We start from the raw sequence: 12,122 nt of genomic DNA, 5'->3' as shown, positions 1-12,122 counted from the left end.
TGCTTGCTCCTTCGATCGCTCCTTCACACATCTGTGTGCAAATGTGTGGCCGTGGTCAGCCTTCCGCCCTGCGTCCTCACTGGGTCTGCCCATGGCAACCTCATGCCTGGAATCTGCCAACCGCTGCCTGTGGGCCTGGGTCCCTGGGCCAGTCTGGCCGAGTTTTCCTGCGCAGCCCCTCCCCGCCAGCTGTTGGCTCCACCCCTCTTACCCATCTGGCTGAATGGTTTGTTGTTGTCGGACTTTCGTATAGTTCAATTTTCTGTGTTTTGGTTGCATTTTTGTTACTAAAACTTTGTTGTCTTTAAACTTGGTTGTGCAAGGAGGCACATTGTTTCCACCTACGCCTCCATCTTGGCCGGAAGTTCAGAAAGCACATTCTCAAGTTTTGATATCTAACATTTTCGTTATCATTCAGTTTTTTGTATTTTCTAATTTCTATTAAAATTTCATTGATACATGAGTCATTTAGAAGGGTTTATGAATATATATATATTCATACATATATGTATGAATATATATTCATATATATGTATGTGTATATATATGGAACTTTTTTCTTTTTTTAAATATTTTATTTATTTATTTTCAGAGAGAGGGGAAGGGAAGGAGCGAGGGAGAGAAATATCACTATGTAGTTGCCTCTCACATGTCCCCCACTGGGAACTGGCCCTCAACCCAGGCATGTGCCCTGACTGGGAATCGAACCGCGATCCTTTGCTTCACAGGCCCACGCTCAATCCACTGAGCTACACCAGCCAGGGTATATGGAATATGGAATTCTTAAAAAGATTCATTTCTTTTTTTAGACAGAGGGGAAGGGAGAGAGAAAGAGAGGGAGAGAAACATCAATGTGTGGTTGCCTCTCGCACACCCCTACTCGGGGCTTGGCTCACAACCCAGGCATGTGCCCTGACTGGGAATCAGACCAGCAACCTTGTGGTTTGCAGGCTGGTGCTCAATCCACTGAGCCTCACCAGCCAGGGCTGGAATTTTAAATTTACCCTTAGTTACTGATTCCTGGCTCTCAAAATTGTCATTTTTAGATTTTGTTTTCCCCATCTTTTTACCTCGTGTGCATCTCTTCTTCTTACCTGTAGATCTCTGTACCAAAACCAGAAGACACTGTGCTGTTAATATTTGCAAAATGTTTTAATAGTGTTCATATGACACCGAAGCTAAGTTTTAGAGCTACCAACTAGCCAGGGGTATTGCCCCCCCAAATGCCAGGTATTACTTGGCATTCTAAAATGCTAAATTTTCATCTTTAGAAAAGCCTCTTAGTTTTCTATACTCCAGTCAGCAGGGAAGTCAGAGAGCAGCAGCACTTACTCCCCCCACTCCTCCCCTTTATACCAGTGTTTCAGGGTCTGAGATGAGTACCATTCAAAGCTACGTTAGTGTGGAACATACCAATAATGTGGGCTAGAGTGACAGGCAATGTCAAGGATAACTGAGGGATGTCAGCCCTTTTCCCCATTACATTAGTTTCATACAGTACAGGTGAAGTTAATGAAAAGAACCGTCCTGGCCATGAACTACAACTGCTGCCATATCTTTGTTACACCTTTGTAACTAGTCTATAGATGGACTATGTCTGAGACTTGAACGTGGAGCTCGTAGTATGGGTTTAGGAATGGCACTGTTTGCTGAAGGCAGGCTGTGAGTAGGAGTATAGACATTTTAAACAAAGGAGTCAGGATCCACAATGTGCTGGCTCGTTGAGCCTGCTGATGACTGACTACTAGCTTTTACGAGGAGTCTTACTGCTGTTCAGGGCCCACAAGTAAAAGTTCTACTGAGAGAGGAAGTGTTGGGTTTGGAGTCTCGGTGCGGTGAGGCTTACTCCTGGCCTTTTTGCCACCTTGCAGCACGGCTCGCAGGCAAGTCCCCTGACCTCTAGGCCTCAGTGTCTCTCTGAAAAAGTGTACTCTAGAACTTCTCAGCTCTAAGGTTCGGCCCTTCCGTCCTATTTCCAGGAACCGTGTGGCCTCCTCTGTCTTTTTCCCAGCAGGGTCTGCATCGGGCCTCGAGGCACTGCAGGCACCTTCGCTCACTAGGTGGGCACCAGGCCTTCAGGGGAACACGACTGTTCCACATCTTCTTTTTTCCCTTTTTCCGTACCTCTTCCTGTGTAATCTTTCTCTTTTCTCTACTTTTTCCATGATTTACCACAGTAATGTCTTCAAACTTTGTCAGGCTCTGTTTTTGCCATAATGGGCCAGGGACCATCCCTTTTTTAATATAACCTGGTTCTGAAAATAATTTTCCACAGGAGAAGATTTCACTCTCATGTGGAAGAGATCAATTATAAATATTTGGGAAGGGTTATTTGTTGAATGGTGGGAGGAAAAATTTGATCACAGGTGTGTGAAGGCACCATCAGGTGGTTAGAAGTTTGCTTTTTCTTCAGTTTTTAACATATTTTTACCTTCTACCACAGCGAACTCTAGTTGGCCTGGTAAGAGACCTGAGAGGGATAGCTTTTGCCTTCAATGCCAAGACCAGCTTCATGATGCTGTTTGAATGGATGTATCCTAACACGTATCACAGCTTGACCTCCACTGGTGTTTGAATGACAGGCTCCTTGGGGAAGAAGGCAGAGGGAGGAGTGCCAGGCAAAAAGGATGGAGAGGGGCCTGGAAGACCTGCCGTTCCGCAGCAGTCTGGTGACGTGATGCCGTCTGCCCTGCTCACTGGGCTGGGGGAGTTACTGAGCGACTCTCCGGCATCTCTGAGTCACAGACGGGAATGCCTGGAGAACTCTCCCACTGCGCAGCTGTTGCGTGGGAATTTTGCTGCACTTAGGAAAGAGACATTTCAATCTACTAAAAAGAAAGACTACAGGGAATTAGAAAGTCAAACCTTTCTTCATAATTTGACCAAATCATTTCAAATCTGAGTGTCTCTGTTTCTCCAGTAGTTACGTGACAGGAATCCCTGTCATACCACAAATAGTACAAGTATCAAGTATGATCCCTATCATACCACAAATAGTACAAGAATAAATTACAATATGAAACACATGTGCTCTTCAGAAGACAGGCAGTATATAAATTACAATGTAGGATTAGGTACCTATTACAGGTTAGAGGGCACACAGTCATTCCAAGATTAGCAAGACAGGAAATTAGAGAACTATAATCAGACAGTTTATACTGGGCCAGAGTTGAGAAATTATTTTAAATTCTGTACCTTCCTGGATTCAGAATTCTTCCTTAGCTTTTTGTTTACAGATACCCATCCTACATGCCAATTCTCCAGCGGGCAATTGAGCTGTGGTACCACGATCCAGCCTGTACCACACCTGTGCTCAAGCTGATGGCCGAATTAGTTCACAACAGGTAAGGAGGCAGGGCACAGCTGCCCTTTTATCTGAGTCAGCCCAAAGACAGTCAGCTGTAGCTAGTGTCGCGGGCAGATTGTGGAAGATGATACGGTTCACTGCCAAAGAGAGTCTCACATTGTACGTTCTTACAAGAAGTGAGTTTGGCAACCAGGGTTCTGATCTCCCTGCACACACACAAAAGTAGACATTTGATAATGATGCCGTGCCCCTCACCTTTCATAGAGGCAACTGAGAGTGATTGGGGACACATTACAATGCCCTTTCTTAAGAAAGGTACTTAATAGGTAAATTATAGCTGGATCAGTAAAGATTTACTTTAACAGAAAGTAAGAACAGTTTCCAAAACACCAAACTATTCAATTTACCCAATGATTTAGGGATGGAGAAAAGGAAAAATTAGTACTTTGACTTAACTAGAGCTTCAGACCGAGATTTCTGCCTCTCACAGCACTTCTGAGAGAACAGTCTTGGTGAGGAGTGGGCAGTACTGAAATGAGGTTGTTTCTTCCCACAAGAAATGTAGTCAGGAATTGCTCATTTATAAAATAGAGATTTGCATCTCTGCTAGGCAGTTTTCTAAGCCATTGTGCAGGACAAAACCTCTGCCCTCTTAGACATCACATTGTGGAAGGGCGACAGACAGAAAACAAGCATGGACAGTCATTTCAGACAGTGGAAAGCAGTAGGAAAAAATAATGCACTGTAACAAAGGGATAAAAGGGGAGCGGGGTCGGAGAAGGTGATGCTTAATCCAGTGTCTGAGTGACGAGAAAGAATCTCTGTCCTGCAGAGAGAGGGCAGAGAGCATCCTAAACAGCGAAAACAACTGCCAAAGTGCTGCTGTGGGATGAGCTTGCTGGCACTAGACAGACCAGTGCCGCTGGAGGGAGTGTGGTGCATGGGGGGCCTGGCCAGCAGAGACCCCCACACAGCAACATGGCACTGCAGTGGTGAGGAATAGGCCTGTGCTCTCAGTGCAGCGGGAAGCTGCTGAAGTGCTTGAATTAAAGTAGTCTCATTTACATTATTTAACAGTGCCATTCTAGCTGTCACACGAAGAATGGGACTGTAGGGGGCAGGAGTGGAAGCAGAGGAGCATAGAGGAAGTGGAAGGATTCAGGGCAAATTGTAGAGCTAGATCCCAATGGAGTCAGCGTCAGGAGGGGAGGGAAGAACACCTAGGTTCCAGGAAGCTCATTAAAAGGTAGAGCGAATTAAACCAGGGTTGCTTTGGTCTAGGGCACAGTCAGGAACGGAAATCTTAGGCCAGTTTTAAATGTTTGCCTCCCTTGCCTGGCTTGTGGTGCAGCATTCCCAGTCCCTTTGCATCGTCTTGCTCTATAAAGTGCCAAGGAGGCATGTCCCGCCCTTAGCTCCCACTGAAGCTAAGGTAAATGCAGATTAACGTCTAAAGACTGAATTAGTACTACCAAGAAGTGACAGTTTTTAGAAGCTCTACTTTTCATCAAACCAAATTAAGAGTTTTAAAACAGTAATTTTATCTGCTGCCTCATTTTTTTTGTTTTCTTTTAATGTTTTCAATTTGAGCCGTAGAACTTAAATCTAGCATGTTGGCCTTCAAGATACAATCTATATCACTGGTTAAATATCTTTGATTGGCTTGGTTATTCCACATTAGGGTAGGTAATCTGCACATCTTAGTGCAAAAAGAATCACCCGAGGTACTCGGCTGAGAGCCTGGAGTATCCCAGTCTTCTGGCATCATACCTCTGACTTTCCTTCTGTGTTCCCTGCTCAGATCCCAGCGACTCCAGTTTGATGTCTCTTCCCCCAATGGCATTTTACTCTTCAGAGAAACTAGCAAGATGATAACAATGTATGGTAAGTGCTTCAGAGGAGCACAGCCCTGGAAGCGAATTGCACCGGCATCACCACATGCTGTGCAGTGGGGGTCTAGGGCCAGCTAGCTCAGGTGGCAGCTGAGGACAGCTGCAAGGCATGCTGGGTTGCTCATATGTTTGTATTACAGTAGCAGCTGGCGCTAAGAGCCTTTGGAGTAGGAGAGTTGAGTTGGTGTGTAAACTGGCTATTGTAATGTGGTTAAATAAATATATTTATCACATGTCTACTCAGGCAATCGCATCCTGACCCTAGGAGAAGTCCCAAAGGATCAGGTTTATGCACTGAAGCTCAAGGGCATTTCCATCTGCTTCTCCATGCTGAAGGCTGCTCTCAGTGGGAGTTATGTCAACTTTGGAGTCTTCCGTCTCTATGGAGACGATGCCCTGGACAATGCTCTCCAGACCTTCATCAAGCTGCTCCTCTCCATTCCCCACAGTGACCTCCTGGTAAGACTTAAGCTTCATTGACAGTCCTTGACCCCTCCTGTTCAGGCTTTTTTGGCCTGGGACCGTGACTGAACAGTTCTCTAGAGAACTGAAACCCAGCTCCAACTAGGTCTTCTGTTTTCCCGTGTGAAGGGAACTGAGCTCTTCTGTTCGAGGTCTTGCTCCCTGCATGCTGAGGTTCACAGCATCTAAGCTGACATTCGTTTTCCTGTTCTCCCACAGGACTACCCCAAGCTCAGCCAGTCCTACTATTCACTACTGGAAGTCCTGACGCAGGACCACATGAACTTCATTGCAAGCCTGGAACCTCATGTCATCATGTATATTCTCTCTTCCATATCTGAAGGACTCACTGCACTTGGTAAGCACCTGGGTTGGCAGGGGTTTTTTTACCACTTCACTGAACAACAAAAAGAGAATCTTGCCCCAGTATCCAAGGATTACTGCTTTAGGGAGTTGGCCCCACCAACACAGCACGCTCTGGTTACCTTCTCACCCAGCAAATCCTTACTGATCACCTTCTAAGGACCAGACATGTGCTACGCACTGAGGATACAATGATTAATAACATACAGTCCCTGTCCTTCAGGAGCTTTTTATCTGTGGATGAAACAGACACCTGCCTCTTCGCATACCCAGGGTAGCAGGGGTGTGTGAAGTGCTATGGGAGTTCTCAAGAAGCACCCCTAAACTCCTAGATTTCAGGAGGAGGGTCGGGGAAGGCAAACAGAAGAGTCGGTGTCAAACGTACAAGAAAAGCTGCAGAGCTCTTATCAGGTTGGGGGCGGTGGGGCTTCTTCGCAGCAAGAACCACAAGTACTAGCACCTAGAGGCAGGAAAGATCCAGAAATCTGGGTGGTTGCACACCGTGCAGAAGAGAATGAAAAGGAATGAAGCTGGAGCAAGAGGAGGCAGGGGCAAACTTGGAGGTCACAGGGGGTCTCTTCAGCCGTGTCGGGGTGTTTGGAGTCTGTCCTGAGGCAGTAGCAGCTATGGGAGAGCTTTACACAGCTAGACCAGATGTTTTCCATCCTGCTCTAGCTGGTTCCTGTCTACTGTTTTGTCCTCAGGGTGCCTTCCAGCCACCTTAGTATGTGTTCAGAAAATAAAATACACTTATATTGGGCCGAGCACAACATAAATAGGGAGATTAAGTCAACTGCAAAGTAGTCCTGATACAGGACTACGCACTGCAAGTGCGTAGAATGGCTTTGGGGCTGTCCGCCCTGGGGAGTTCCCCACACCTCTGTGCACTCCTTTGCTGTGCGTCTACCTCTGCTGGTGCACAGCCATATCTAGGGCAGCTTGGGAAGGCTGCTTCATCGCTTCTGAAAAATAGAGGGACCTCTGCACAAACAGGAGCAGAATGGTTTCCTCTTTAATGATTTCATCCCTTAGTCCTCTGTCCTGAGCCTCACCAAGTCAGAACTCTGTCCACAGGCTGCACTGCAGTGTCATCTTTGTGAACTGCATGGATGAGTCTGCAGTCCCCGTTGGTACACTCCCCCCCAAGACACCTGAGAGACAAACAGCCCGGCACCCACCCTGGCTGGTGTCGGTGTTGATAGGCCGCCGTAAGCTGGGTTCGTCGGCATCCCCCAGGTAGTCAGAGGATAGGCTCACTGCTCCCACTTCTTGGATTCTGTTCACAGCCCTTGCAGTTATTAGCAGTGGGATCTTGAGGCAAGTGTTTGTAAAATGGAAAGCCTATCTCCTGGAGTCCTCAAGAGAATAAATTAGAGATACTATCTGCGAAGTCCTCAGCACAGTGTCTAGTACAGTAGGAGTACTTGCTACATGTGAACTATCTGTTAGTTTTTATGAAGCAGAAGACATACATCTATAGTACATTGTTATCACACACTCACTTTCAAACTTAGACTGTGACCTGTATTAAGGGTGAGAGGTTAACAGAAAGCATCCCAAGCAGTGGCCTTGGCTGAACTCGTAACAGTACAGTCTGACCAGGCACCTCTGGGACCTCAGCCAGGGGCAGTCATGTTTGCCCAAGTCACCAGCGGCAGCTCAGTATCCCTGCTCTCTCCCGCCCTTCCCTTTTCTCTTCTAGACACCATGGTGTGCACGGGCTGCTGCTCCTGCCTGGACCATATTGTGACGTACCTCTTCAAGCAGCTGTCACGTAGCACCAAGAAGAGGACAACACCCCTGAACCAGGAGAGTGACCGCTTCCTGCATATCATGCAGCAGCATCCGGAAATGATCCAGCAGGTGAGGAACGTGAGGGTTAGCAAGCAGCGTTGCTTCTTCGCAGGGGAAGAACCTCTCTCTCTTTTTTCCTTTTCCTCCGGAAGAACCTCTCTTCAGGAGACAGGAAGCCAAGCAAGACAGTGACTAATGCTTCCCAGAGAAGTTTATCCTTAAAATGGCAGGATTTGGGGTGTGTTGAGTAATCACTGGATACAGAAACTCTGAGTGTCACCACAGCCCCTGGCTTCGGGCCTGGCCCATGAACACTGTCCTCCTTCCATGACAGTAATGTTGCTCCCCCGTGGCTGTCAATGGAGCATGGGCTAGCAGTGTCCAGCCGTAAAGATTATTACTCCCATAACTTGTCTTTGTCCACATTACTCTCCAAGGAAACAGTGAAGTAATTCACGTTCCCATCACGGCCCCAGTATGGTACAAAGCTGTCTCCTCTGAGATGAGTGCAAGGAGCTGTAGGTCAAAGTGAGTTTGCACTGTAATCTTTGGCTCCACCAATCCCATTTCCCACAAATCAGGATGAACTAGGAAAGTCCATCTTAAAATGAATTCTCAAACCAATTTAAAGAACAGGAAGAGAAATGTCTTAAAAGAAAAATGTACCTTGTAATAGAAAATTACAGTGAAGCTACACGGAATATTCCTCTGGTTTACCCTAGACAGAAAGGGCTTCCGCCCTAATAAACTCCTCTGTTTGGGATCTGTAATTCTGTCTTGGGTAGCCACCACTAGATCACTGCCTCAGATTCTCCGTTTCCAGATGCTGTCGACGGTGCTGAACATCATCATCTTTGAAGACTGCAGGAACCAGTGGTCTATGTCCCGACCCCTGCTTGGCTTGATACTACTTAATGAAAAGGTAAGCGAGCCAGTCCCCAGTGCCTGGAGCCAGAAGCAGGGGTGGGTGCACATTTTCCAGGAGGACACTGAGAAACACACCAATATCCCACAGAGAGGGGAAGTGGCTCGTTTTTCTCAGCACATCCTACTCATGCTTTGAACAACGTGTAGTCACCCATTAGAAGTCAGTGCATGTGGTGGGTCAGACAAAGGTAAAGTGTTACAAGGACAGAATGTACCTGGAGGTGAAAGCACCTGCAACCTGAGCTCTCGTTCCAATACTTAGAGCATTTACGAAGTTTGAGTTCTTGATGTATGTGAGATATAGATGTTGTACATGATCTTGCTTGCTTGAGTTTTAAAAATAAAGGTCCCCAGTTTTAGTAGATAGTCCATTCTTGTGGGGGAGAGCACTCCCTCTGCCCTGCAGATGATGGGGGCTGACCTGCCTTCCCGTCTTCTCTTCTCACCCTGTGCCGCTCCTGGACCCGCAGTATTTTTCCGACCTAAGGAACAGTATCGTGAACAGCCAGCCTCCAGAGAAGCAGCAGGCTATGCATCTGTGTTTCGAAAACCTGATGGAAGGCATAGAGCGCAATCTCCTAACGAAAAACAGAGACAGGTGAGTATAGAGGGCCCTGCCGACACATCCTAGGAAATTGTATTTCAGACCATTGACACAAGGGGGACCCCTCATCTTTCAGAGACTGTGTGAGCAGTGCCGTCTAATCAGACAGCAGGCCACATCAGTAACTGTACATTTTCTAGTAGTCACATTCAAAAAAGGTGAAAAGAGGCAGTATTTTTATGTAACCCATTGTACCAAAAATATTGTCAGTGAGTGTGTGATCAATATTTAAAAATTGAGAATTTTAACATTCCTTTTATTAAGTTTAATATCCTGTGTATTTTATACTTATCATGGGATCTGAATTCAGATGCTCAATTTTCATCAGAAGGATTTTATTTATATTTAGATTTCATAAAAGTTACATACATTCTTAGAAGTTCTCCAATAACTGAATTGAATAACAATTTTCTCGATTAATTTTTAAATTTTACTTGAGTTTAAAATATGGCATTTTAATTTAAAATTAATGAAGTTGTGATTGGGGGACTGAATTTTGGTTTCATCTCCTTTGAATCACTTCTTCATTACACGGCCTAAACCGTGTGCTCGGTAGCCGATCTCTAGCATGTGGCTCTCGGCACTAAGAAATCAGGTAGCTTCGTCCTCTTCCTTTGTGACGGTTACTTCCCACCTCTGTCAGTGAACTTCCTTCTGTGCTGCCATGAACCCAAGGTGACCCTCAGCCTCAGATATGACCAGCCATGAAGTGGCAAGTAGAAGGGGGCACAAAACTAGCCCAATTTTCCCTTAGTCTTAAGACTGATGATTTACTGACCTTAGAAACAGAACCCATCAATTCATACATTCTGCCTCTCAGCAGCTGTATGTCTGCTAGAAATGCTTCAGGCAAAACTTTTCCCTTTCATTCTTTTCCCCCAACCTACGTGCATCCTCTCTTAGGTTCACCCAGAACCTATCAGCATTTCGTCGAGAAGTCAACGATTCGATGAAGAATTCCACTTATGGCGTGAATAGCAATGATATGATGAGCTGACACCTCCTTGGACTCTACCTGTACAGAGCAGCGTCCTTTTGGTCTGGCCCAGAGGGGCGAACAATTACAAGGGAGAGGGCCTGGCTGACCCTGGCTCCCTCCTCCAGGGGTGTAGGGGAAGTGGCAGAGGTCAACTAGCGGTTTTCCCCAGGGAATATGGGTGTGAGTACACTCACTAGGGGGCAGGGCACTGCTGGTTCTTGGGGTTGGGGTGGGGAGGGTGGTGGGAGGAGGTAGAGACAAATGTGAGACTCCAGCCCCCTCTCTTGGGGCCACCCAAAGGCGGAGAACCCCCAGTGTCCTGCCACAACCTGCCTTGTAAAAACATGTACATTTTTTCATAACATTTTGAACAAGGTTTATATTGACTCAAGTTTAAAAAAAAAGTGTGACTGAAAAATTTTTACAGAGTCTAGTGCACCAATGCTGATCTGATGTGAGGGGTTGTGTATGCGAGTGAGGAAAATGTGTATTCTGGTGGCCTGAAGCTTTACTGGGCGAGGATGTGTGAACGTGCAGAGATATATTTAGTGACACAGTGTAGAGAGGCAAAGAAAAGAAGTAAAAATTCCAAATGTATATTTTTTCTTATTGCCTTTTCCTTGCCCCCCAAATTATCACTTCCTGTTACTGTATTACCCTTGTTATTAGGAACTCTAAGCCATGCGGAGCACCGTCCCTCCCCCTCAACCACAGGTGCTGCCCCAGGCCCCTCGGCCTCGTGCAGCGACATGACTCCAGCTAAAAAGTGTTTGGTGTTCTTAGCATCATCCTCCTCCCACTTCGCTTACCCTCCTCCTCAGACAGATGCCTCTTGCTTTTAAAAGTGGGTGTAAGTCTGTGCTTTAGGTTCTTTGTCTCTATAAAGGTAGAGACCAGAGAGAAGGGATCGAGCCCGTTGCTCTCCTGTGGAGCGACATGGATGAGTCCACCAGAGGCCCAGCTGCGTGTGGCCAGTAATGTCTAGTCTTCCCCAGCCCTTGAGGCATGTGTGTGGATGTGCGCGTGTGGATATTTATATATGTACCCTGCACTCGTGAATGTATGGACTGGAGGAAGCTGCTACAGCGGAGGGGTTCTTAATAACAAGGTCTGCCTGGCATGAAGTATTTAACATTCTCCCACCCCCTTAAAAATATACATTTTTATAAAATGAAAACCATAATAAATGTTTTGAATATTTAAAAAAATTAACCTACAGAGGAAAATTAATGGAGAAAGCTATTTGCCTTGTACTTTTCCCACAATCGTTGCTGCTAGTTGTACGCATCTCTAGTTCAGCTCTTGCCCATGGGACACTCATCAATTAGGTTTTATTTGTATTTCCTCTACCCCCACAAACAAACCTACTAATTTTTTCTTCCTTCTCCTCTGGCGACTGTGTGGTGAATCCTTTCTCGCGTGATCAGGTTGCGGATAGACTTGTAAGGGTGTTTGCTGCCTACAGTGTAAGCATTGTGACCGCCAATAAACTTCAATGGTTTCTACTGACCCGGTTTCAGCAGTCAAGTCTAGTGTGTCTGCAGGGACGTGTCTGAACACATGGAGACGTGTGAAACGTGCATTCTTAAAAGCCAGTGGAGAACAGGGACCCCTCAACCTGTAAAACTATCTTCTTGTTGGACTAAGTCTGACTTGATTTCTTTTAAAAGTATAATTGGTTTAGTTGATACACGCATAAACACACATATAATACAATTCAATCTGCAGTTTAAGACTGTACATTTTTTGTAACACTTGGAACAAGGTTTATATTGGCTGAAGTTTAAAAACAAC

The 12,122-nt window shown here is 46.0% G+C and overlaps 1 protein-coding gene across 2 annotated transcripts in view; it reads left to right on the top strand.

Moving 5' to 3' along the window:
- The window catches only part of XPO7 (exportin 7), a 37,711-nt gene extending 25,874 nt beyond the window's left edge, over nt 1-11,837 (top strand). For both annotated transcript variants that reach the window (XM_037028616.1, XM_037028615.1), the window contains exons 20-28: nt 2,444-2,532; nt 3,237-3,344; nt 5,109-5,191; nt 5,444-5,658; nt 5,881-6,019; nt 7,727-7,887; nt 8,642-8,740; nt 9,216-9,343; nt 10,253-11,837. In XM_037028616.1, the coding sequence (XP_036884511.1) occupies nt 2,444-2,532; nt 3,237-3,344; nt 5,109-5,191; nt 5,444-5,658; nt 5,881-6,019; nt 7,727-7,887; nt 8,642-8,740; nt 9,216-9,343; nt 10,253-10,346 (1,116 nt within the window). In that variant the 3' untranslated portion in view covers nt 10,347-11,837. The remainder of the gene's footprint in view (nt 1-2,443; nt 2,533-3,236; nt 3,345-5,108; nt 5,192-5,443; nt 5,659-5,880; nt 6,020-7,726; nt 7,888-8,641; nt 8,741-9,215; nt 9,344-10,252) is intronic.
- Nucleotides 11,838-12,122: the final 285 nt, after the last annotated feature.

This window comes from Sturnira hondurensis, unplaced genomic scaffold, assembly GCF_014824575.4.
Source record: "Sturnira hondurensis isolate 20B ecotype Veracruz unplaced genomic scaffold, ASM1482457v3 Scaffold0020119, whole genome shotgun sequence".
In the NCBI taxonomy this organism is placed as follows: Eukaryota; Metazoa; Chordata; class Mammalia; order Chiroptera; family Phyllostomidae; genus Sturnira; species Sturnira hondurensis.
This window is presented reverse-complemented; position numbering and strand designations above follow the sequence as displayed.